This window comes from Erithacus rubecula (genome assembly GCF_903797595.1).
Source record: "Erithacus rubecula genome assembly, chromosome: 17".
NCBI lineage: Eukaryota > Metazoa > Chordata > Aves > Passeriformes > Muscicapidae > Erithacus > Erithacus rubecula.
Window position 1 is genome coordinate 3,905,822 of NC_136669.1, and position 22,307 is coordinate 3,928,128.

Below are 22,307 nucleotides of genomic sequence, written 5' to 3' on the forward strand. Positions count from 1 at the left end.
ATTCCCAGTGTGACCAGTCCTTACCTGGTTTGTTCATGAGGCTTCGCAGCTCCATCTCAATATTCCACTGCTGCTCCTCCAGGTTCTGCTGCTTCATCCTGGAAGGAATGGCAGAAGTCATGAGTTACTGCCCTGCCATACCCCAGGGTTGGATCCTTTTCCTGTCATGCTAAAGCCTCATCTTTGTGTTGCCCATGACCTCAGCAGGGCCTGGTGGGTCAGGGGAAATCTTCCTCCATCACATTTCTGAAGCTTCCCTCCTCACAAAGCTTTTCACAGAGCCTGGGTGCTCAAAGGCCCACCAGCTATAACACATCATGATGCTGGCAGTTCTCCCAGAGACACTCTAGATCCTTCTCATCCCACCAACTGGCACATCATTTTTTGGGGCTGCCACACTCCTCTTTCACTGCTCACAGGAAGTGCACAAGCAGACAGGTGAATTTCTGGTTGTACTCACTTGTACATCAGCTCTGATTCCTGTCTGAGCAGCAGCTGCTTCTCATGGATCAGTTTGAACCAATCCACCATAAGGGCATCCTCAGACTCATCTGCAGAGGAGACAAAGGGCAAGAAGCTGCATCAGTTCAGCCCCCCTTGCTCAAACACACAATCTCTTGAGGGAGAGCCTAGGATGACTTATGTGAGCCCCAGGAAACCTCAAGTAAAAGCATGTGATCTTTGGAGCTCCTGGGTGCAAGGGATGCAGGTCACTCCCTGTGGATTCAAGGAAGCTGCTTATGGATACTCTGCTACGAGACTCCCAAAACTCCCTGATCCTCAATCAAATTAACACAAGACATTGCTCAAAAAATATGTTACAAAACAGCCAGAGAAGGTTCAAAATTCCTTGGGCTTTATCTTTGTATACACATACCTCTGGCAACCTGGTGTCTCACCTGAGCTCCTAAAAATGGAGCCAAGAGTGCCCAGGGGTAGGACATGAGCCCCACAACTCCCACCAGAGCAGAGCAGGCTCCAGGTGTCCTTTACCTCCCTCACAGGCACGCAGGTGCTTCTCCAGATCCACTCCCTTCAGCTCCAGCTCATCCAGCTGCTTCTCGATGTCACGAACCTTCTCCTGGATTTTCTCCTCAGGGAGGTAGTCTGGGTGCAGCTAGGAAAAAAAAATGTAGAACTAAATACAGCACAATAACCCTCAGACTGCCTGCTGAGGTCACAACAGAGATGGGAAAGGGCATGAGGAGCCCAGGTACAGAGCCATGCCTGGGAGGGACATGTCAGCCTGCAGACATTCTCCCTCCTTCTGTGGGGAATGCAACATCTATCAGAGTTTGGTTTTGCTTCTGTATCATTCCAGCTCTGGTTGTCTCCCTGCATGGAAGATAACCAGCAGCTTCTCCACCTCATCTCTGCCCCAGAGCCTTTCACCCTTTCCCTGGGTATCCAAATAAACCCTCCCAATAGGACAAACTTAAATGTATCTCCAGAAAGATATTCAAAAACCCCAGCCTGCACCCCTTGGACCTGGTTTCCAGTCTTACCTTGGTTGGGGACACCACTTGAAGCTTGCCTGTGCTTTTTGGAACAGAGATTTTAACTAGAAGGGAGAGAAAAAAAAAATCAAACAAAGAATGTCAAACAACCTTTAAATAATTTTATGGTGTGGGACAGTGCCAGAGCACAACAGGTCCCAGCTGCCCAACAGAGGTCACAGATCATTCATATGCACCCACAAAGGAAGAGACATATCCCTCAGTCTGATTTACTCCTTGTGGCTTGACACTCAGGTCACAGGTTGCAGCTTTCAGGGTACAGACAGTTACCTAATTCATGTGTGACTTTGGAACTTCCACCCAAAAATACTGACTTCCATATTCATTCACCAACTTGTTAAAACCCAAAGGTATTTGTTGTGGTAAAACCCATTCCATATTAAGCTTCCAAAGAATAGCACAGAAAGTCTGGGTTACTGTCACAAGAAACAACAAGACATACTAAAAATGTCCCTCTAGTGCTCTTTTAAAAAAGACTATCAGTAAATACTGATGAAACAAAGATGGTCTAGGGGACCTCAGTGTATATCCCAGGAAACTAAAGTTCAATTCCTCCCACAAAACACTTCCTAGGTGAGAAGTCCCTTAGGCCCCACTACACAGCATTATTTAGGCCCTGGACACCTATTAAAATCAATCCTTAAGCAAGGTGTATTTGTTCCACTGTGCCTCAGCTTCCTCTGCCCAACTGTGCTGCAAGGATAACTACAGAAGAGTGTGAGGTATTTGGATACCCGAGGGGCTGGGCTGGATAATTACCACAGAGAGAGAGCAGAGGCGTGAGTGGATGATGAGATAAGGAAGGAAAACTCTGCTATCAGAAGAACAGGCTGTAACAAAGGCAGCAGTGATGCAGGCTCAGCACACACAAGGAGAAAGGACAGACAGACTAGGGAAGCCTCCTGAGAGTCTCTGGAGGCTGAGGAAGAGCTCAAGGACAGTTCTCCAGCTGCCCAGCCCTTGCTCTATTGTGCTTCCTAGGAGTGCAAAAGGAGAAGATGCTGGATGTGGCTGTGCTGTCCCTGCACTGCAGGATTCTCTGTCAGGGATCTCTGTCCTCTGGATGCTGCTGGTTTGCTGCCTGTGCACTGCCTGCAACTCACACAGATTCCTCCAAGAGGGACTTGTCCTGCCTCAAGCTCTCTGCCCAAACAACCCTTCCCTCTCCCAGCTCATTCCTGGAACTCCCAGCTCCTTCTGAGTGGCCTCTGCAGCACTTCCAACCCAGGCAGAAAGCTGCATCACTGATGGAGTTCTCTCCACGGTCACTGGAAGGGAAGAGCCTGTAAAATGACACCCTGTGACCAGCTCAGCATCTGATATCCCCTGATACCTTCAGGTTCTGGCTTGACAGACAGGATGGGTTGGCTGCTTGCCAGCAAGCTGGAAGTAGGACAGTCAGCAGGAAAACCCTGGAGCCTCCTTTCTCAACAGAAAACACCACCTATCTCCAAAGAAAAGGAATGATCTACAGAAACATCCACCATCCACAACTCAACCCCAGGACTGAGGGCAGGAATAGCAGGAACAGACTGTTCACAGCTCTCTCTGAGTGCTGAGATAAACTACACAGAGGAGCAACAGCTCTGTCCCTAACCTACAGCCTGCCCAGTGACAGCAGCAGGAACCAGCCTTTCAGGTGGGGAAAAGTAGGGGGAGACTGCCAGGAAAATTTCCCAATGGCCCTCCCCTATGGCAGTCATTAACCTTTAAAAAGACAGATATAAACCTGGCCTCCCTTATGTTAACAGCTCACTTCCTGGGAGAGACTGATGCTGAACCCTGGAGCTGAGTCTGAGGAAAGAGGAGGTGGAAAGTTTTGGGAAAATGCTGGCAAGGGAGGCACACCAACTTTTAAAAAAGCACAACTGGAGATTGAATGTTTGGTAGCTGTCAAAGATGCTGGCTAAGGACAATGCTGGAACCAGCTGACAAAAAATAAAGCATGAGGCCATTGAGCCATCAGAACCCATCCTGCTTGCTCCAAGACAAACATCAGGGGCAGGACTGAGCTCTGCTGTGAGAATCCTCTACTCCAGACAGGTAAGACACAGCAAGATGGGGTAAGGAAAGGGGAGATTAAGAAGCTGAGCAAACTGGACAGCAGCAAACATCAAGTTAGTTCCAGAAAATTTTCTTAGCACTGCAGTGGGATATGTCAGAGCAAGGATAACTGAGCATTGGAGGAGAGGTGCACAGTAAAGCTGTGGCTGAACAAATAGGAGTAAGAAACAGAATTAAGAGTAGGGACAAACTGGTCAGGACATCTTTGAAAGTCAAAGAAACAGCAGCCTTGGCTCTTGCTCCTGTGGGTCCTGCCAGCTGGAGTCTCTGGATGACAATTCTCTGCATTCCACTATTTTCTAAAGCCACCCAACTGAAGAGGAACAGAGACATCAACCAGATCCCAGTTCCCCAAATTAGGAGATGGTCTTCTTCATAGCACTAAGTCTAAAGAATGACAGGGCAGCGACCTTGAAAAATTCCTGTTTCAATTTCTTCCTTTCCCACTGAATTCTCTGGCCTTGCTGCTTCCTGCTTAAGCCAAGCTGGCTAATAAAAATTAATTAGACAGAACATGACAGCAGCCACAGGGTTAGCCACAGAAAACTCTGGGACACATAACCCATACTGACCACTCAGGCTGTTCCCTGACAGTGCAGAGGAGAGAGTGATTTTAGTAGGCAGAAGAGATCTTACATGTAGCAGTGTTTGTTTTCAACTGCTTGCCATCTTCCTCCTTCTTGGCAGACGCTCCAGGATCTTTCCAGTCTTGCTTTGCATTCTGACAGCTCCTGACAAGATCTGAGCTGGGAATCAACAACTTCTTTGTGAATCCACCAGATGAAGCTAAATTAAGAAACACACAGATTTTGGGTAAGAAATTTCAATCCTCATTTCATAAAAATCCCTTTATTGCCCAATGTTTCTGGCATTCACCACTACCAAACTCCATTTTAAGTCCTAGTCCTCCTCTCCTGATAATAATGAAGGGCATAAGCCCAAAGTAAGCAGTGAAAAAACACTCATTATAAGGCCAGAGTAAGAAGAGAATAAACATTTGGGAAGAGAATAAACAGTTGGGAACCATCACTAAGATTTCTCAACACTACACAATCATGCAGAAGAAGAGTAAGGGAAATCTTTCTGGCTGTCTTGCAGAAGAAGGGAACCTTATGGAGACTGAGTCCCTCTCCTTGGGAAAGGATGGGAGGCCACCCATCAAAGGGACAAAACAAAGGCACCACAAGGCTAAGAAGCAGAGAGCAAGACCCCTGAAAGCAAGGCACAGTCTCCACCAACACATTCCTCACTTGGGTCTTGCAGTACCAATGCCTGTCCCCTTCCTGATAAGCAAAATGAAGACAAAGCTTTTATCCTTCATACCAGAGTCCTGCTTTGCTGGTGGGACAACTAATGGGCTTGGCTTTGGCTCCTTGTGTGCTGGGCTCCCAGTTCCCACCTGGGAGTTATCAGTAGGTTTCTTAGAGCAATCTTGGTCCCTGCAAGGAAAAAGACAAAGGTAGGAAACAATCCCTCTTGCAGAATGGTCCACATTCTGGACATTCTGGTGTGGATCTCCTCCTGGGATGGAGATCCATGGCACTTGTCATGGAAACCCACCAGCTCCAAAGACACTCACTTGTTGGCTACAGGCTTCAACCGAGATCTCCACCCTTCTGGGCTCTCAGACTTGTTGTCAGCAACATTTGTGCTTCCTGAAGAAAAGAACATAGCAAGGTAAATAAAAATAAACAAGAACAAAAACATCCAATAAAAAGAAACAAGCTAGATTTGAGTCTCAGGAGAATCCTAGGAGATAAGCCATGCACTGGGGCAGGTGCTATGATGTTATTGCAGCAAACCAGCACCAGCTCAACAACTTTAACATGGATAGATTCAGATACAATAGGTAGTAAATAATCTCAGTGGCATTTTGTTCCTTTTAGATCAAATGCTTTAAAAGCTACACAGTTACAGAAATTCAGATAGAGTACATGAACAGGCACATTCAACAGCAATACAACACAAACAGCTCAGATCTCAAGAGACCAAAGGCTGGGGCAGGAAAAGGGAGAGACAAAAAGCCCCACAAAGTCATAGCAAACTGTAAACAGACATTTCTTCTGGCCTAGAAAAATACCAACCACCTGAATGTGTCTGGGACACTGGGAACCCCAGAATATCAACCCCTGGCCCACTGCTAAGTCACCATGATGGAAGCTTGGCTCAGAACAGACAAGGAGGCTGGGTGACCTGCAACTGCAATCAAAAAATCATCCCAAAGTTCTGGCAAGGGAAAACCTAAGCCTTTGAAAGCCAGCATGATCCCAATGGTTGATGACAGCAAGTACAACTTCAAATACCTGAAGATCCTCAGAGTAGTAAAGGGAACAAATGCACAGGGATAAATGGAGGTGTGCTGAGCCCCACAGCTCAGAAAACCCCTACACAGTGGTACAGACATAGAGGAGAGGAGCCATGGACACATTTGCTGTACTAGCCCAAGAGGAAGGCATGAAGTTGGAGTGGTGTGTCCAGGCAGAACTGTGTGAATCATTCATCCTCACCTTTGATGCCTTTTGACTCTGGCTTGTGCAAAGACTCAACAGGTTTGCTGGCAGCCTGGCTCTTGGGCACAGGGTCTGTTATCTTTTCCTGCTTTGGTGCTGTGTACCCTGTTTTGCTGGACTGTGTTTTTGGAGCTGGGCTCTGAGAACTGGTGGGAGAAAACTTGCCACTGCAAAAAAGAACAATTTAGTGAGTCTTTTTGGAAGGATGAACCTTTCTATCTGCCTCTGTTCCAATGGTTTGTATGTGCCCCTCTACAACTGAGCCACAAGAACAACCAGAGCAAAGCAAAGAAAGATGCAGGGCCTTCTCCAAATTATCCCAAGGAATATCTTGGCAGTAAAAAGGGAAACAGTGCTTACCTGCCATGTGCTGAGGAGCCAGTGGAACCAGGTCCTCCTGGCCTGTTTGGAGCAGTGCTTGATGCAGACAGAGCCTGGATAATGTGGTTACGAGCCTGATCCTTCCCAGCATTCACTCGACTGACCTCAGCAGTGCTTCTGGCAGGGGCACTTTTATCAGGAACATGAGGGGACTGGATTTGTTTTTGAGTGTCAGAAGATTTATTGCTGGAGGACTCCAACGACCGAAAAAAATTTTCTCGGGCTTGCTGTGTTTTAGCTGTGGAGGATGTCCAAGGAGGCCTCGATGGGGTGCCTTCATGGAGATCTGTTTTATTCCCCAACAAGGCACCTTTGCAGTCATCTGATTTATTTACAGCTGAGGAGGACCATGGAGTATTTACACTTTTGAAGCCAGAGCTTCCAGAAGATGAAACAGATGGCTTGGTTGAATTAGTGAAGCCTTCCTGGCTGGGTTTCTTCAACACCTGCTCTGGTTTCTTGGGTTCTGCTGCTTTCTGGAAAGGCCTGGCAGCAGTAGGGGCTGAGGTACTGTCAGGTTTTTTCCCAGTACTGTGGAGACCAGAGATCTGGACATTGTCTGGCTGCTGGTGGCTGGTACAGATGAATGTACCAGGCTCAGGCCCAGCTTTGTAGCTTCCAGGAAGAAGCAAGTTCCAACACTGCCTGCACCTGTGGATACAAAAGTCTCAGGAAACATCCTCCAGAGTGCTGGGAGACACACAGCTGGGAGTGCAGGCAGGACCCCACCATCCACAGGAGGGTGAAGGCACCACACTGGCAGTGAGCAGACCCTGTGTGCACATTCCTCAGGCACCAGAACAAGAGCTGTTGATAGCACAGCCTGAAGCAGGAAAGGTGTAGATGAAAACAGACTCGTGGAGATGGCTTCCCTTACACAGAGCAAGCCCAGATTGCCTCCACTCTGAAAAAAGTGTGCCACACCACTCTCCAGTCCCAAAAGCACCAGGCTGGCCCTCTGTGACCCCCAGGGCTGTGCCCCTGCTTGGAAGAGCTGCTGTACCTGAAGCAGTTCCTGTGGTAGAGCTTCCCATCGACCAAGTAGCGCTGCACCAGGTGCACGTGCTTCCCACAGACCCCACAGCTGCTGCTGGGGACATTCCCACTCTCTGCCAGGACCCTCTTCTGTGGGGAGAAGCAGTGGGTGAGCAGATAAGACCATGGCCCTGGACATAGCTGCAAATCTCCCAAGGTAAGGGTTTGGCAAGCACAGCCAGGACAGAGAAGTGACATCCAGGAAACCCCCTCTGCCACTAATCCCTTTGTCATGGAAGTCACAAAAGTGGAACAGCCCTCAGAAGGCAGAGTATGGGGAATATGTTCACACAAAGCCAGAGGTGCCCTGTCTGCCTACAGGCAAAGGTCTCTGATTTAAATTAGCTGGGAAAGGGTTTCTACCCTGTTTTTATCCCTACTCTGCTTTGAAACCACATACAATAGTTGGACCAATGTTTTCTAGCAAAAATACTACTACATCCTGTAAAAATCTCCATCCCCAATATCTAGGAATAGTATATCCATGTCCTAAGACACCACATGCTGTTCTCAAGGTATCTAGGCTGACTTATGGTTTTCCAGTGACTCCCACCTCAATCTATGCCAGAATGAGGCCTCTGGATTAAATCATTCATAGTAAACAGAAAATTTAGTGACTAAGCCCTTACCACCAGGAGCCTTGAACGAACCCAGTACACTCTATCTCAGATTAAAAGTATAAAGAACACCCAAACCCATTTCTTACTGTGGTAACTGGGGAGGTTTCCTTTGGCTTAGCCCTGGCTGGTGGGTGGGCAGCAGGCAGTTTTGGTGGCACTGGCTTAGGAGGCTCTGGAGCAGTTTTCTTCCCAGGATGCTGCTCTGGAGATTCAGAGGAAGGGCGCTTGATCCCAGCCATGCCTCCAACTGAGAGGATGGAAGAAGGGAATATTTTTAATGAAACATAAGGAAAAAAAAAATCACAGATTTAGGAATAATTTACAAAGTAAGAATATCCAGAGATGCCTGATGAAAATCACATAAGGAGACACAGACCTCCTTTATGAGCAGTTCTGTACTAGACTGAAGGGTGAGGTAACAAGTGAATTGTAACAACATTCTGAAACTGCTGATTTTTCTCTTCTCAGGGAATTTCATGAAGAAAAATGCAAAAGTGAAAAAATGCAAATTGCCATCCATTGATGGTGAGAACAAGACCTTGGGTTTTCAATTCCAGTGGTTTGGCTGGAACTGGTCCCAACTGAAACAGGTCCTGCTGGGACAGGCAGAGATGTTATGGCTAGGGAGCTGAAGCACAGAGGGTTTGCTTCATTCAAGTTGCTGTGCTCCAGACTTCCCACAGCCTGAACATCCACTGCTGCATCCACATCCCAGCTGGGACAGAGCAAACAGCCTTGTGAATGTGGAAATGACCACTAAAAATGGGTAATTCTGCAAAGACCTGAAGATGCCATAGAGGTGCTGCTGTGGAAATCAAGACCTGCCACAAGCAGCCTGAAAATACCCAGTTCTCTTTTCTTTGCAGATAAATAAAACCCCTCAAAATTCACTACAAATGGAGAAAAGAGAATTCCAACACACTTCAGTCAAGCAGGGAATGGTGACCTGTGCCCTGGGAAGTACAGGGAAACTTCCCTGGGAAATAAGGCTTTGTGCAAAACTTTTACAGACACAAACCCCACGTGTCTCACAGGGATGTTATTCTTGCACCACTTCCTATTCTAAATGAGATGTCTCTATGCTCCTTGTGGGATATTTGAGCCACAGCTTCACTTTCCAAGTGACACTTAAATGGCCACTCATCTGAAAAGAGATTATATCCTGCTCAGTAAACACAAAAAGGGCAGGGAGCAGAGAGGGAGCCCAGTTCCCAGCAGTCTGCCCTCAAGAAGGCCAACTCTCCAAATAAACACCCAGGGCTCCTGCTGCAGGGACCAGGGGACAGCTGATCCAGTAAACAGCTGAGGCTCAGACAGCCCCTCACTTCCCACTTGTGCCATTTACTGAATTCCCAAAGCCCAGCACAAAGATGGGTGGCTTCAACTCTCCTTCCACAAAAGCATGACCTCACTAAACATTGCCAGCCCACTCTCTCTGTCCTCCTGTGTCCAGCTTATTCTGTGGTCCTGCTGGAACCCATCTGAAGGGCATGACTGTGATTCCATGATTCTGCCTGGTGTCAGAGGGCACATTCCAGGCTGGGCTCATTTTCAGACATTCACATTCACCCCAGCAACAGGAATGCAACCAAAGTGTTTTGTGGGACACTAGAGAGTATAAAAATGTGCTGTGCTTGATGATGTGGTGGACAAGATGCAGGGGGAGGGGGTAAAGACCCCAGCCTGACCCAGATTCTCACCACTTGGCACAAACATGATGGAATTTGTTTGACTGCAATCAGAACAGTTTTAAAACAAGAAATAAAAAAACAAGAGGGGAAGGAAGAAGTTGTGGAGGGAGAGAAAAAGCATGCTTAAATGTGTAAAGAGGTGGAGAAGTAGGAAGAGCTTAAATATTAAAGACAGCTCTGAGTGAATTGTGCTTTCTTCCCAAAATGTAGGACATTTTCAATACATATCTCTCCATTTAGATTCACCTTAACCAGTTAAGTCATTCATGTCCCACTTTCTAAAGTTTCCTCTGGAGGAACCTGTAAAATTGGTTTATCATATTATTTCATTTTGTGTGAGCTTAAAGCCAGGACTACAATAATGTTCCTGTGAGCCCAGCTAAACTCTCCAGTATGTGAATATAATGCCTTGGCAGCCCTGTGGCCTGTTTTATGTTTGACAGAATTTCTATCACAATTATGTCAGTTAGGGTGATCATTTTCTTCTCCCTCCTCCTCTCAGAGCTGCTGTGCTGTACAAGCCCTTCCACTGATGCTGTCACACTGGCACAACCCCACAGGCAAGCTCAGCCTTGCTCTATTCCATGTTCTCACCAGCCCTCAGGCATGGCAAAGACTGGAACAAGGGTGGAGGTGCTTGGGAATGGAAAGCTGAGGTGGGGACCATGGAGAGGAACCTTCAGTGCTCCTCTCTGGCTGGACCATAAGAAATTTTAGATTTTATTTTAAATTTTAAGGCAGTAGTTTCAAAGACAAGACATAGCCCAGTACCTTTCCAAAAAGCACTGGTGCAACTGTAGACTGGTGTACAAAGAGTTCAGATCCCCTCAGTGAAATAGTTCTGGTACCAAAAAGGCCTCTGTGCAGTCTATTTTGTTTTTTCAAGCTTGTTAGGAGGCAAGGGAAAGCATGAAATGAAGCCCTGATCCTTCCCACCCCTCCAGGGAATATGGCACTTACTAGGAGACCGTCCATGGAAGTAATTGTAATACTGGGAAACATAGGTGAGGATGCTCAGCCTGTCTGGTACCCTCAGAGCAACCATATCCTCTGCATCCAGCAAGGCTGGGATCCCCAGCTGCTCCTCTGCCACTTGAAATGCCTGGAGAAGGGGAAAAAAAAGAAACAAAAATAGAGGGGTCTTATCCACACCAGTCCTCATCATAAGTAAGAAAGTGCACTGCAAACAGCCCCACTCAAATAATAACTCTACTGGGGAACAGCTGCACCAGTTTAACTCCTACATTGTAGGAACCAACAGAGTCATGGCTTCCAGCCACTGCCTTGAGAAACCCAGGCAAGCAGCCAGCAATCTGGCCTGGCAAGCTGGCCATAGCTCAGTGCACACTAACTCACCTGGGCTTCCCCTGCTCTCCCTCCAGCCTGCCTGTGTGTGAGTGCACAGCTGCAGAGAGCCAGGCCTGGCAGAAGGGGATGTGTCAGTCCAGGCTGGCAGACTGGTTTCCAGGCTCCAGCCCAACCTGGAGCACTCCCCAATTAATGGTGGGCTGCTAGGTGCTTGCAGGCAGTTTGCATCTCTGAGTGCTGAGCAAATGTTAAAGCTTCCTGCCTCCTACTGCCTGCTCTTCTCCATCTGAAAATGGGAAATCTTGGGCTGCAGGAGGGACCCTGCTCTCCCAGACCAGAAAGGGGGAGAAAAGGAGTAAGGCAGAAGAATTCCTGATAGCTCCCTTCTAGTTTAACTGTTTCCATGCTGCCTGACATGTATTTGGGGTAAATATTCCTCTTTGTGGTTCCCTCTGCTTTGAAACTGCAGGTTAAGGAGGCAAAAGCTATTTTCTCTTGCCTCTGAAGAAAAGCCTTTCATCGAATATAAAAAAAAATTACAACATCCAAACTTCACCCTTGCTCAGCTCAGTTTAAGGCTTTTACTAAGGACCTTCTCCAGCCTTGTTCCTTCCCAGCTTAGGAGGAAAAAAGAATTTTCCTCCCCCTTTGGAGCATCCCTCTTGAAATGCCAATATAGCAAAGGAAAACAGCACTTGCAGGACCAGAAGCACAAGGAAGGCTACTGCTAAAGTCCACAGTGAAAGGGTTAAAAAAAAAAACTTGAATACATTAAACCCCTCCACATCTGACCTCTGGCACGGACACACACAGTGTTGGTGTACAAGCCAACCATTCCTGCTTAGAAGAAACAAACAGCCACTATTTTTCAGCAAGATAATTACCATTTTTTTCCATTGGGTATCCCAGTAAAAATGTAACAGAGCTGACATTAAAAATGCTTTCAGCCAGTTACCACCAGCTGTGTCACCCCAGCTGCCAGCCCAGCCTGGCACTTTCCAGTCTTGTAAACTGGTACTTAATACATTCTTTGGAGTGCTCCCCACTGCCATGGCTGCACAACTGGTCTGACCAGTGGAGTTTTCTTGCTGGACATTCCTGGTGTGAGGATTAGTGGGAATACAGGTCATGCCACCTCCAGCCACACTGTGCCAAAGGTGACACTGGGACATGTGTGAGGGGCTGTCTGGATGCTCTGTGCACCACCTGGTTTGGCCAGAGGCAGGTGAGCAATGCAGAGAGCAGCATTAGGACATGGTGTTCCTGTGCCTGCAGCATCCTCGTGTTCCTGGGAGCTGCTCCTGCCTGGAGACCCAACAGGACCCACCTGCCCTTCTCCTGCCCAGGCTGGCCTTTAAAGGACCAATATGTTGTTTTTGCATCATGTTTTTCATCATTGCAACTCCAAGTGCTTTCCAGGGGAAGGAAGTGTCACTTCTGCCATGTCCATGCAAAATGGGAAAGAGATACGACTGAGGCCACCTGAGCTGGCATGGCACAGGCTCTGCCTGCTCCATCACATCACCAGCACTGACTTCAAGCTTCTAGAAACTTTACTCCCCTTTATATCTTTTTGAAATCTCTAGCAAAAAAAAAAAAGCCACAAACTCAAATTTTTCTAGGGTTTGTGGCTGATCTTGTGGCACCCGAGAAGTGACACATTCTTCCTTTACAGATGACCTTACATAAGAAATTGTGGTTCAAACAAGGCTGCTTTGCATGCACAATACAGCCCTTGAAAAGAAGCCTCTGATAAGTAAGGCATCAAGATGGGTCTGGACATTAGCAGAGGAATAATGCTGGGAGAAATCAGGCCCACTCCTAACCCAAGGACAGCCAGAGCAAGGAAGTGTAGGAGCTGGGATGGAGAGCAGCCCAAGGGAGAGGCCAGCCCAGGAGCACAGGGAGGTGGAGGGTCAATCCCACACACTGCACAGCCAAGGCAGCAGGACAGCAGCAGTGAAAGGACACCACAGACAACTCATCCCACAGCAGGTGGAGCAAGGAAGAGACAGCAAAACAAAGGACATAAAAGAAACTAAGAAAGGGGGAGGAAGGGACACACAGACTGCAACAAAGGAGGGGAGTAACTCTTTATGAGAAGCACAAAGAAGCTTTTCATTAATGAAAGCAGTGGAGGCAGCTCACAGAGCTCATTTCCCAGACACAAGCAGACAGCATCAGCCCAGCTGGACAAGGAGCAGCACTCAGAGATCCTCAGCACCTCAGCCAAGATATGCTTGCACAGCAAAGAGGCCCCAACTCCTGCCAAATACCAAATCTCCAGGGCAAAATGCATGGTCTGAATCTCCCCTAACTGCCCACAGACTGCAGCCCCAGCCTGGGGACAGGGGGGCTGTGATGGGAGCTGTGGACAAGGCCAGGGATGAAGCAGGGCAGAAGGAGCCATAGCAGGACAAGTTTAGCTCTTCCAGAGGCAAGAAGCTGTTCAGTCAGCTCAGTGTCTGAGAGCATGTCACTCCTCCAGCCCTGACAAGGGTAAGCTGCCATGGTTCATTCCTAGCCCAAGCTCCTGCCAAGCAGCCATGAAACAGTGTGGAGCAATGCCAAGGAAAGAGAAGTGTTATAATTCACTGTCTCTCCTTTTGCAATGGAGAGAGGGTGCAGAAAATCCTTCCTTGGATCACTAAGACCATGCTAGAATCCACTGCAGCAGGAGGTAGTTGGCCTGCCTAACTTCTATTTTCTTTGTGGAAAGAGCATGAGAAACTCCAATACCAGGCTGGAGTGAAGTGTCCAGGCAGCAACAGGTTTAAGGATGTATCACCTTGATCCCCTGCAGCAGGAAGGAACAGAAGTGGGAGGACACTCCCTGTGCTTCCCCTCTCTCATTAGCTACCTCCCATTCCTGCTGCATCCCTCAGGAGCATCACATACTCAACATGTCCATGTTTTGAGCTCTAGCACCCCTCTGTCTGAGCTCCTGGGAACAGGCATCACTGTGTGGCCACCTAAGAAGTATGAACAGTCTGAAGGTGCAGCCTGCCAGGCTGGACATTGCTGTTCAAAGGAGAAGGCTGGAAGGTGCAGAATAAGGCAAAGGATTGGAACACAGCACAATGGGCACACAGTGTCTGCAGGGTTTCTATTGCTGAATCACATAAGCAAAGTGCCAGGTCACACACTAAACCAAAAGTAAACATTTTAAAAGTCACTTACCAACTTGTTGTTCTCGTACACATTTTCTTTTCTGAGGGAGTCAAAGTTTCTAAAATACAGAAAGAGAAAAATTTCAGATTGGTGATGCAGAGTGAGCTGCTCCACTTCCAGCTCTCAAATCTCTGACAGCTTCACTGGCTCAAGGGACAGAGCACCCCATCCCACCCTTGGACAGCTCTAGAGAGGGCAGATCCCCCCAGAGAGTCACAGACCTGCTGTACCCAGGACAGAGATGTGCAGCAGGCACAGCACAAGACAATCTTGGCACATCTACCTTTGCAGGGCTGGCTCCCACAGCTGCCTGTGGACAGGACATGATGGTGCAAAAACATCCCAGGCAGATTGAGGGGTTCTGCTGAGACAGCCAGGAGCAACCTTTAATTCATGGGGCCCCCAGAAAAGCCTTGCTTCTCTTCCACCTCAAAAAGACACTCCAACACCTCCTGGCCAGGTATTAACAGTCTCTCCCCAAAAGTACTTTCCAGTCACATCCATGTTCTTCTCCTGTCTTGAAAGTTGTCTCCACAGAGAGAGAGCTCAGCTCCAAGGAGGTCTCTCATGGATCCCTCACACTCTGCATGTACCACATGCTTCTCCAACACACCCATATCCCCTGATCTCAGAAGCTCCTGGGTCCAGCAGCACAAATTCAGGCTTCAAATCCTCTTTTTTCTTCTGGCAGAACTCCACAAAAACAGCACCAGGGATCTGCCTGGGAAAACCTCTACCCACACCATACTGCATCTGATTAACACCAAAGTTGCCAGTAGAAATCTTACTCTGCTTTCCCCAGGGCTGTAACTTTTGATTTGTGATCATAATCAGTAACTGAAAAGGAAGTGACAACTACTGTTCACAAATCCAAGCCAAAGTCAACAACTCCTTTCTGCTGTCCCCCAGACATCACTTCCCTCTTCACCTTTCCCCAGATTTGCTTTCCCTCTGATGCCACTGTCCCTGCACTGTGCTGGCAATCAGAACCTGGGCTGTGCTGGGACAGGGGTGAAAGCACAGGGGAGAGCTCGTGCTGCTGGAAGTGGAATCACAACACAGCCTGCTCCCTCACCCACAGCAGAGTGTGTCCCTTGCTTAGGAAACAGCCACCATCAGCTTTGTTTTAATCTGACTGGTACTTGCTAAACAGGGAATACAAAACTGGCTGTTGGCTGGCAGCCCTGCTCTCCAACACTGCTTCCTCCTGCCCAGGCAGCTTGGCAGGGTCAATTCCTTTCTGAGAACCCTGTTTCACCTTACAATCCTTGTGTCTGCTGGCACAGAGCTGAGTGAGAGGCTGACACCTGAGAGGGAATTCTCACTGATAAACAGAAAACAGCACCAGCTTTGCATTTTTGGTATGTAGCACCTTTACACCTGGTGTGGAGCCACCTTCTCAGCCCATCTCTCACCTCTGGGATGAGCCAGGAGAATAACCCTGAGAGCCAGGGCAAAGCTGGCATGCAGTGACCTATTCATGAGAGAAACACATGATCTGTATTGCAGCAGGGGAATTTTTCCACTGCTTGTAACAGCAAGGAGCAAGCCAGGTCCTTTATCTACTCAGCACAGAAAGTGGAGCATTACATCATAAATAAGAGAGGCACCTTAACCAGGCTTCCTCATCATGCCACAGCCTATGCCTCCTCCCTGCTTCCCACATCTGGTATTGCTATGTGGATAAGGAGAGAAAGAATGACAGATAAGTCCCTGAGGTTAAACTCCCCCAAAGAGGATGTAAAGACAAGGCACATCCCACCTCTAAACCACAGACTCTTTCCTGTGCAAAATCAAAGGGAATTGCAGAGGTTTTTCTTCAAGCAGTGCTCCTGCCCAAAGATTTCCCTTCCCTGAAACAATGGATTAAAAAGAGCAACACAAATAATCATGCTCCAAAAAAGTCTCAGTGAAACAATAGATGCAACCATCCTTGGGTTAAGTCAGGCCAGAAAATTGGCTTTTTTAAGACCCAGCTGAAGGAGGTGACTTCAGCTCTTTGCCTCACTCACAGTTCTGCACCCAAATAGTCTCTGTAGCATGGAAATGCAGCAGAACACTGCAAGAACAGAGGGGAGTTCCAGCTTCCTTGGTCATTCTGACATGCAAGGCACTGGAATTCCCATTTCTTGTTGGTCAGTGGCCTTCAGCCACACTCAGTGCTGTTGGCTGTGGTGGTGTGTGCATTCCCTGGCATGCAGCAGAGACCTAAAACCCCAACCTTTTGATGGTGAATGTCTCAAATCCCCTTCTATTCTTCAAAAGAAAGTGTAAACAACCAGGTTACTTGGTCATTTCATGAGCCTCCTCTCAGCATCATTCTTCTCCTGGCTAGTCAGGTGAACTGCTTACATATAATATTTCTTCTGGAAATCCATCTTGTTGATGCATCTCCTATCTTGGAATATCAAAGCTCTCTGGACCAATGTAATCCTAAGATAGCAATGGTAATACAAACAGAGAAGCAGGAATTCTCCACTGAGAAAACACAGGCAACTGAATTAATTGGAAAATGTGAAAAATATAAATGTGACCCAAGAGAGGCCTCCAGTGTTGGAAACAAATCAGAGTGGAGTTCACTAGCACAGGAATAGCAGAGGAGTGTTCAGCTCTGAAAAAAACCCTTTCCCTTAGCAAATCAGTGGCTGAACATTTCTCATGCCCACACATCTCTGTGACCACCCCCCTGCTCCAGCTGCACAGACCCAGCACTCACAAACATGCCACAGTCCTCTGCAAGCACATGTGCTTCCACAGGAGGAAACCCTGCTGCTGCAAGCACTAACTTGATTGGAAACTTGACCTTGGAGCAGACTGAAAGAAAAAAAATCCCAGAGCCTCGATGGCACCAAAAAAAAGTTTCTGTTTTTTGGTACTTTTGTGCTATTTTCTCTACAGACAATAAGATGTGCAGCCAATATCACGTGAAAAAAGTGATGTTTTGTTGACATGGAAAGCTTTATTGAAAAAAGGACATTGAAACCAGTGACTATGCCTTCCACAGCATGTTGTTGGGGACTAGGGCACATGACTTTAAGACCAACACAAGCTCTGCTTTCAGTGTCAGAGTGTGAAAAGACATTGGGAAAAATGATGGGATGAAGGGAAAAGGGAATGAAATGAAGCTGAAGAACAGGAGAGTGATGCTCAGTCTGAGGCTGTTTCAGAGCTAGAACCTGCTGGAGCTGCTCCTAGGAAAGTTTCTGCAGGGTTTGTTGTTGTGGGAAGTAAGTGAAAAACTGATAACAGCCCTCAGTATTTGTCTCCAAAGGACTATGTTAAACCTGCATATTCCTCTCCTGCACAGCAGCTGGCTAATCTAAATGCTAAATCAAAATATATTTCTCTACACAGCACTGACTCCTTTCCTTACAGGCAGCTCCACACAGCCCTGACTCCTTCTCTTCTCAAGTTCCCTTCTTCCTTCTGCATGACTGGCTAAACCCAAACCTGTCCACCTTACCCTGACTGTCCCTTACACAACTGCATGTCCCTTGCCTCCTCACAGCACAGCCAGCACACTCCACCCCAAACTGCAGCAGACTCTGGGTCTCAGACTTCAACTGCAACTATAGCTCTCTACTAGCTAGCCCACTCTTCTATAATTCCCATCCTCACTGGGCAGGCAAGGCTGTTTGCACTTCTTGGTAATCAGTACAGCTGGAATCATTCGAGGAAAATTATTTTCTGCACTATAGTTACAAACTATCTTCCCACAGACAAAAGGATCACTGTAAAAGAGTGAGGCAACCTTTGCCAGCTCACAGTCGTTGAACAGGGGGCTCAAATCCAGCATGCTCTACTGGGAGCAGGACCTTTCAGCTGTGCTCTTTCTGGAGATGCAAAGCTGGAGGGGTGGGACAAGGCTGGGAATTCCAGGTGGGAGATGTCCCCCATGTGCTCATCCCCCTTTCAGGAATGCTGCCCCACACTGCCATGCCCTGGCTGGCAAGTGACAGAATGCTGCTGAAATGACCCTGAGCCATCCTCCCCCTGTCACACAAACCACAAACCCACCAGGCCAAGCAGGAGGCTCTGCTTCACCCCAGCCTTCTACTGGGAGAGTCTGCAGAACCCAACCCCAGCAGGGCCAGCATGACCTCATCCTGCCCTGCTGAGCTGACACTGACCTGGAAATGCTGCTGGAGCAAAGAGCACTGCTGCTGCTCAGCTGCCAAAGGGGATTTCACCACCAGCCCATTCCCAGAACACCAGCCTGCAGTCTGGGAAAGAGCAAGATCCAGGATGAAGAGAAGGATCTTAACCAAAACCTTTCCTTGACATCTGGTATTAATATCTGAGTGAGCGTGCACAGCTCCCCTGCCTCTTCTAACTCATTTATCAGGACAAGGCCACTAAAATTGTGGCTGAAGCTTGCACAACCTTCACCACCACATCTGGCAGCTGCTGACCTCAGCCTCCTACCACACTGCTGTGAGGCTTCATGTTCCTCTGACAAGAGATGTCCCCAAGCTCTACAAACATCCCAGAAAATGGGCTGCAGCCTGCCTGACACAGCGTGTGTGCCCAGCTGGGACTGACTCTAAAGCACTCTTCATCTGGGACAAAAGAGCAGTGGATTTCCATGGTAATTCAGCATGGACCTCCACTCCCCTTGAGCATCCTTGCATGAGTGGGAAGTGAGTGGGAAATGCATTTCTAATTTTCCACAGCTTACCCTGTTCATTGGTAACACACAAGCCAACAGCAGCTAAGTTTGAGAGAAGTTATCATATTTTCCATATGTTTTCCAGCAAGAAAACAGGAAGGAAGGAGAGACTCACACCAGTCTGAGCCACATACACCACAAGATGCATGTTTATGTCCATGTTTTGAGCTTGAAGCTTTCCTGGTAATTTTTCAGGCTCCCGCAGGAGAAATCCCCTGCACTCAGCCCAGGAATGTAATTTGTGTAAACCAAGACAGAAAACACACTGTTGCAAAACCGAGGCTGTGACTGAATCCTTTTCTGCAAGTGACCAATGCAGCAGAGCTGCTGGAAACACACCAAGCACTCCAAACACCAAATCCCCCTCTCTAGTTTTACTTTCAGTCTGATGTTTTTAATCTTTAACTAGGATCTTTAAGAGAAGCAAGGACAGGAGCCCAGGATGGAGCCCTGGGAAGGAGAAGTCACAGCCACACATGCACCAAGCTGCACTTCTCCACTGTTGTACATTGCACCAAGAACACTCAGAGAAGCTTTTGGGGATACATGGGGAATCTGCACAACTATTCTGCCCCAGGATCTGACACATGGCACCTGGTAATTCTGGCCACCAACCGCCTGAAAACACCATTTCCTTCCAGCAGGACTTTGCCCATAATACATGTGGTGCTCTCCTGTATTACAGCACTGACACTGAGAAGGAGGTCACAAATAAAGGCTTCTCTAACTTTAACCTTCAGGCAGCCCTTGCTGAGCTGGTCTGAGTCAGAAAGAGCTTTTGTGATGCCCCAAACAAAGTCAGGCAGAATGTCCACCATAAAAGAAAATGAATGGGAACAGAGAGATGCCTCAAGGAACATCTTCCCTCATCAGCACAGGAAAATTTATTTAAGAGATGTCTATCCACAACCCTTTTTGCACAGTTGAAGGATTATAAACAACTCACTAAACTGAGCAACAGGATTATTCCAGCTGTCTCATGGCTGAGCCCCTGTGTACAGCCATGCTCCGGATGGGCCAGCTGCAGGAAGCAGTCAGCCCCTCCACAAGAACACCTCAACCTTTCTGCCCCTGTGTTTTGTATTTTTGGGGCTGTGAATCAAAGGAAGGAAAGGAAATATCTGGAGTCACATGGACCTGACAACACGTCAGGAAGTCATACACAGCAACACCACGGTGACTGCCCAAGCACTGGGACAACAAAGCGTGCCTGGAGCTCCTGAGGTAACCTCCTGCTGCCCAAGCCTGCTTCAGCTTCTGTCAAATTTCAGGACAACAGAGGACAGAAAACAAGAGACCTTCTCTTGGATTCAACCAGAAGCAAGACACATACAAGAGGAATGTCTGCACACAAACCCATGTGGCAGGCTATCCTGGCAGGATGAAGAAAAATGGAGAATACGTAGGACAGGAGGAAAACTGCAGTACAGACCACCCAACTTGTTCCTCACCTAGCTGGGCACATCTGACCAGGACAGACCTAATGCTTAAATCAATACTCCTGGGCACTCTCTCCACTCTTTTCATCTTCCACCTCAATCTCCCCATCTCAAAGAGCCCAGAAGAAAAAGTCCAACTATGACACAGGATCTATGACTCCCTTGGCCATTCACCTTCTCAGATGTTAACATTTGAGCAGAGACAGTTCAAAACCCACATGGCACCAGCAAGGTATGGAAAGCACTCAACCTCCCAGACAGAGCTCTAGATGGGAAAAACAAGGATGTGCAGGACTCCAGTGGCTGTGGGCCCTGCCCTTTTACTGCATCTTGTTTAAATAGCCCTTGCCTCACGACTTGTGAGTGCTGAGCTGCTGCTGGGCTGAGCAAGGAGAGCCCAGCCAGAGCAAACACAGCAGCAAAGGAGGAAATGCTGCCCCAAAGATCAGTGCCTGAACTTGTTTTGCAATGGAAAGGATGCATTTAGAACATTTATAATCCAGCTACTGAGGGAAGAAAAGAGAAAAATGCATGGAAAAAAACATCATGTAGGCTGGGAGAGCGGAGCTTTCACTTGGAGATTCTCAGCGTGGGTGTGAACAGAATGCTGCTGGTGATGTGCCCATAGGGAGGGCAAGAGCTCAGGGAGGGGAAAGATGAGGATCCACAGCTCGATGGACAGCAGGATGGCCACAGTCCACCCACACCTTGATGGATGGTGGGATGGCCACAGTCCACCCACACCTTGATGGATGGTGGGATGGCCACAGCCCACCCACACCTTGATGGATGGTGGGATGGCCACAGCCTGGAGAGGGTTCTTGGGTGGATGGAGAACCGGGGGTCTGCAGCTTGATGGACGGCAGGATGGCCACAGCCAGCCACAGCTCAATGAACAGCAGGATGGCCACAGCCCATCCACAGCTTGATGGACAGTGGGATGGCCACAGCTCATCCACAGTTCTATGGACAGCTCGATGGCCAATGCCTATCCACAGCTCGATGGCCAAAGCCCATCCACAGCTCAATGAACCGCAGGATGACCACAGCACATCCACAGCTCCATGGACAGCAGGATGGCCAAAGCCCATCCACAGCTGGATGGCCACAGATCATCCATACCTCGATGGACGGCAGGATGGCCACAGCTCATCCACAGGTCCATGGCCAAAGCCCAACCACAGCTCGATGGCCACAGCCCGTCCACAGCTCAATGGACAGCAGGATGGCCAAAGCCCATCCACAGCTCAATGGACAGCAGGATGGTCACAGCCCATCCACAGCTCCATGGACAGCAGGATGGCCAAAGCCCATCCACAGCTCAATGGCCACAGCTCGTCCACAGCTCGATGGACGCAGCCCCGGCGCGGCCCTCGACGCCCGGCACGGTACTCACATGAGGTCGGGGCGGTGTCGGTGCAGGATGGCGCAGAAGGCGAGGCCGTCGCGGAACGAGGTGGTCATGTTGGTGATGCTGACATCGCGGTAGCCCTCGCACTGCTGCCGGCACCACAGCTGCAGGTTCTGGATGGCCGCCATGGCCCGCGGGGAGCCGGCGGGGGCCGGGCAGGGCCGGGGACCCTCCGCATCGAGCCGAGCCCAGCCCGGGCCGAGCAGCCGGCGGGTGGCGGCCGGAGCGGCAGCGGTAGGCGGGGAAGGAGGCGGGCGAGGGGCGGAGGAGCGGCGGGGAAAGGGCGGAGGAGCGGCGGGGAAGGCGCGGCTGCGGCAGCGCCTCGCCTCAGGGCGCGGGCGGCGGCACCGGGGCGGCCGCTGCTACCGAGGGCCAGGAGAGTTTCCTCCGCTCCCGCACAAAAACCTCGAAACGTCCTGCCACCAAGCGTGAATCACATTTCACGCTGGGAGGGATGTCTTCTGCGCATTTGGAGGAGAAAGTTGAAAAGC

The 22,307-nt window shown here is 48.8% G+C and overlaps 1 protein-coding gene across 4 annotated transcripts in view; it reads right to left on the minus strand.

Annotated features, from left to right (window-relative positions):
• MICALL2 (MICAL like 2) overlaps positions 1 to 22,056 on the minus strand; it is a 35,422-nt gene extending 13,366 nt beyond the window's left edge. For all 4 annotated transcript variants that reach the window (XM_079321175.1, XM_079321174.1, XM_079321173.1 and 1 more), the window contains exons 1-14: positions 21,802 to 22,056; positions 14,307 to 14,355; positions 10,779 to 10,920; positions 8,214 to 8,374; positions 7,476 to 7,597; positions 6,452 to 7,123; positions 6,089 to 6,258; positions 5,161 to 5,236; positions 4,905 to 5,020; positions 4,218 to 4,367; positions 1,506 to 1,561; positions 994 to 1,117; positions 461 to 551; positions 25 to 98 (exon numbers count right to left, since the gene is read on the minus strand). In XM_079321175.1, the coding sequence (XP_079177301.1) occupies positions 25 to 98; positions 461 to 551; positions 994 to 1,117; positions 1,506 to 1,561; positions 4,218 to 4,367; positions 4,905 to 5,020; positions 5,161 to 5,236; positions 6,089 to 6,258; positions 6,452 to 7,123; positions 7,476 to 7,597; positions 8,214 to 8,374; positions 10,779 to 10,920; positions 14,307 to 14,355; positions 21,802 to 21,944 (2,146 nt within the window). In that variant the 5' untranslated portion in view covers positions 21,945 to 22,056. The remainder of the gene's footprint in view (positions 1 to 24; positions 99 to 460; positions 552 to 993; positions 1,118 to 1,505; positions 1,562 to 4,217; positions 4,368 to 4,904; positions 5,021 to 5,160; positions 5,237 to 6,088; positions 6,259 to 6,451; positions 7,124 to 7,475; positions 7,598 to 8,213; positions 8,375 to 10,778; positions 10,921 to 14,306; positions 14,356 to 21,801) is intronic.
• Positions 22,057 to 22,307: the final 251 nt, after the last annotated feature.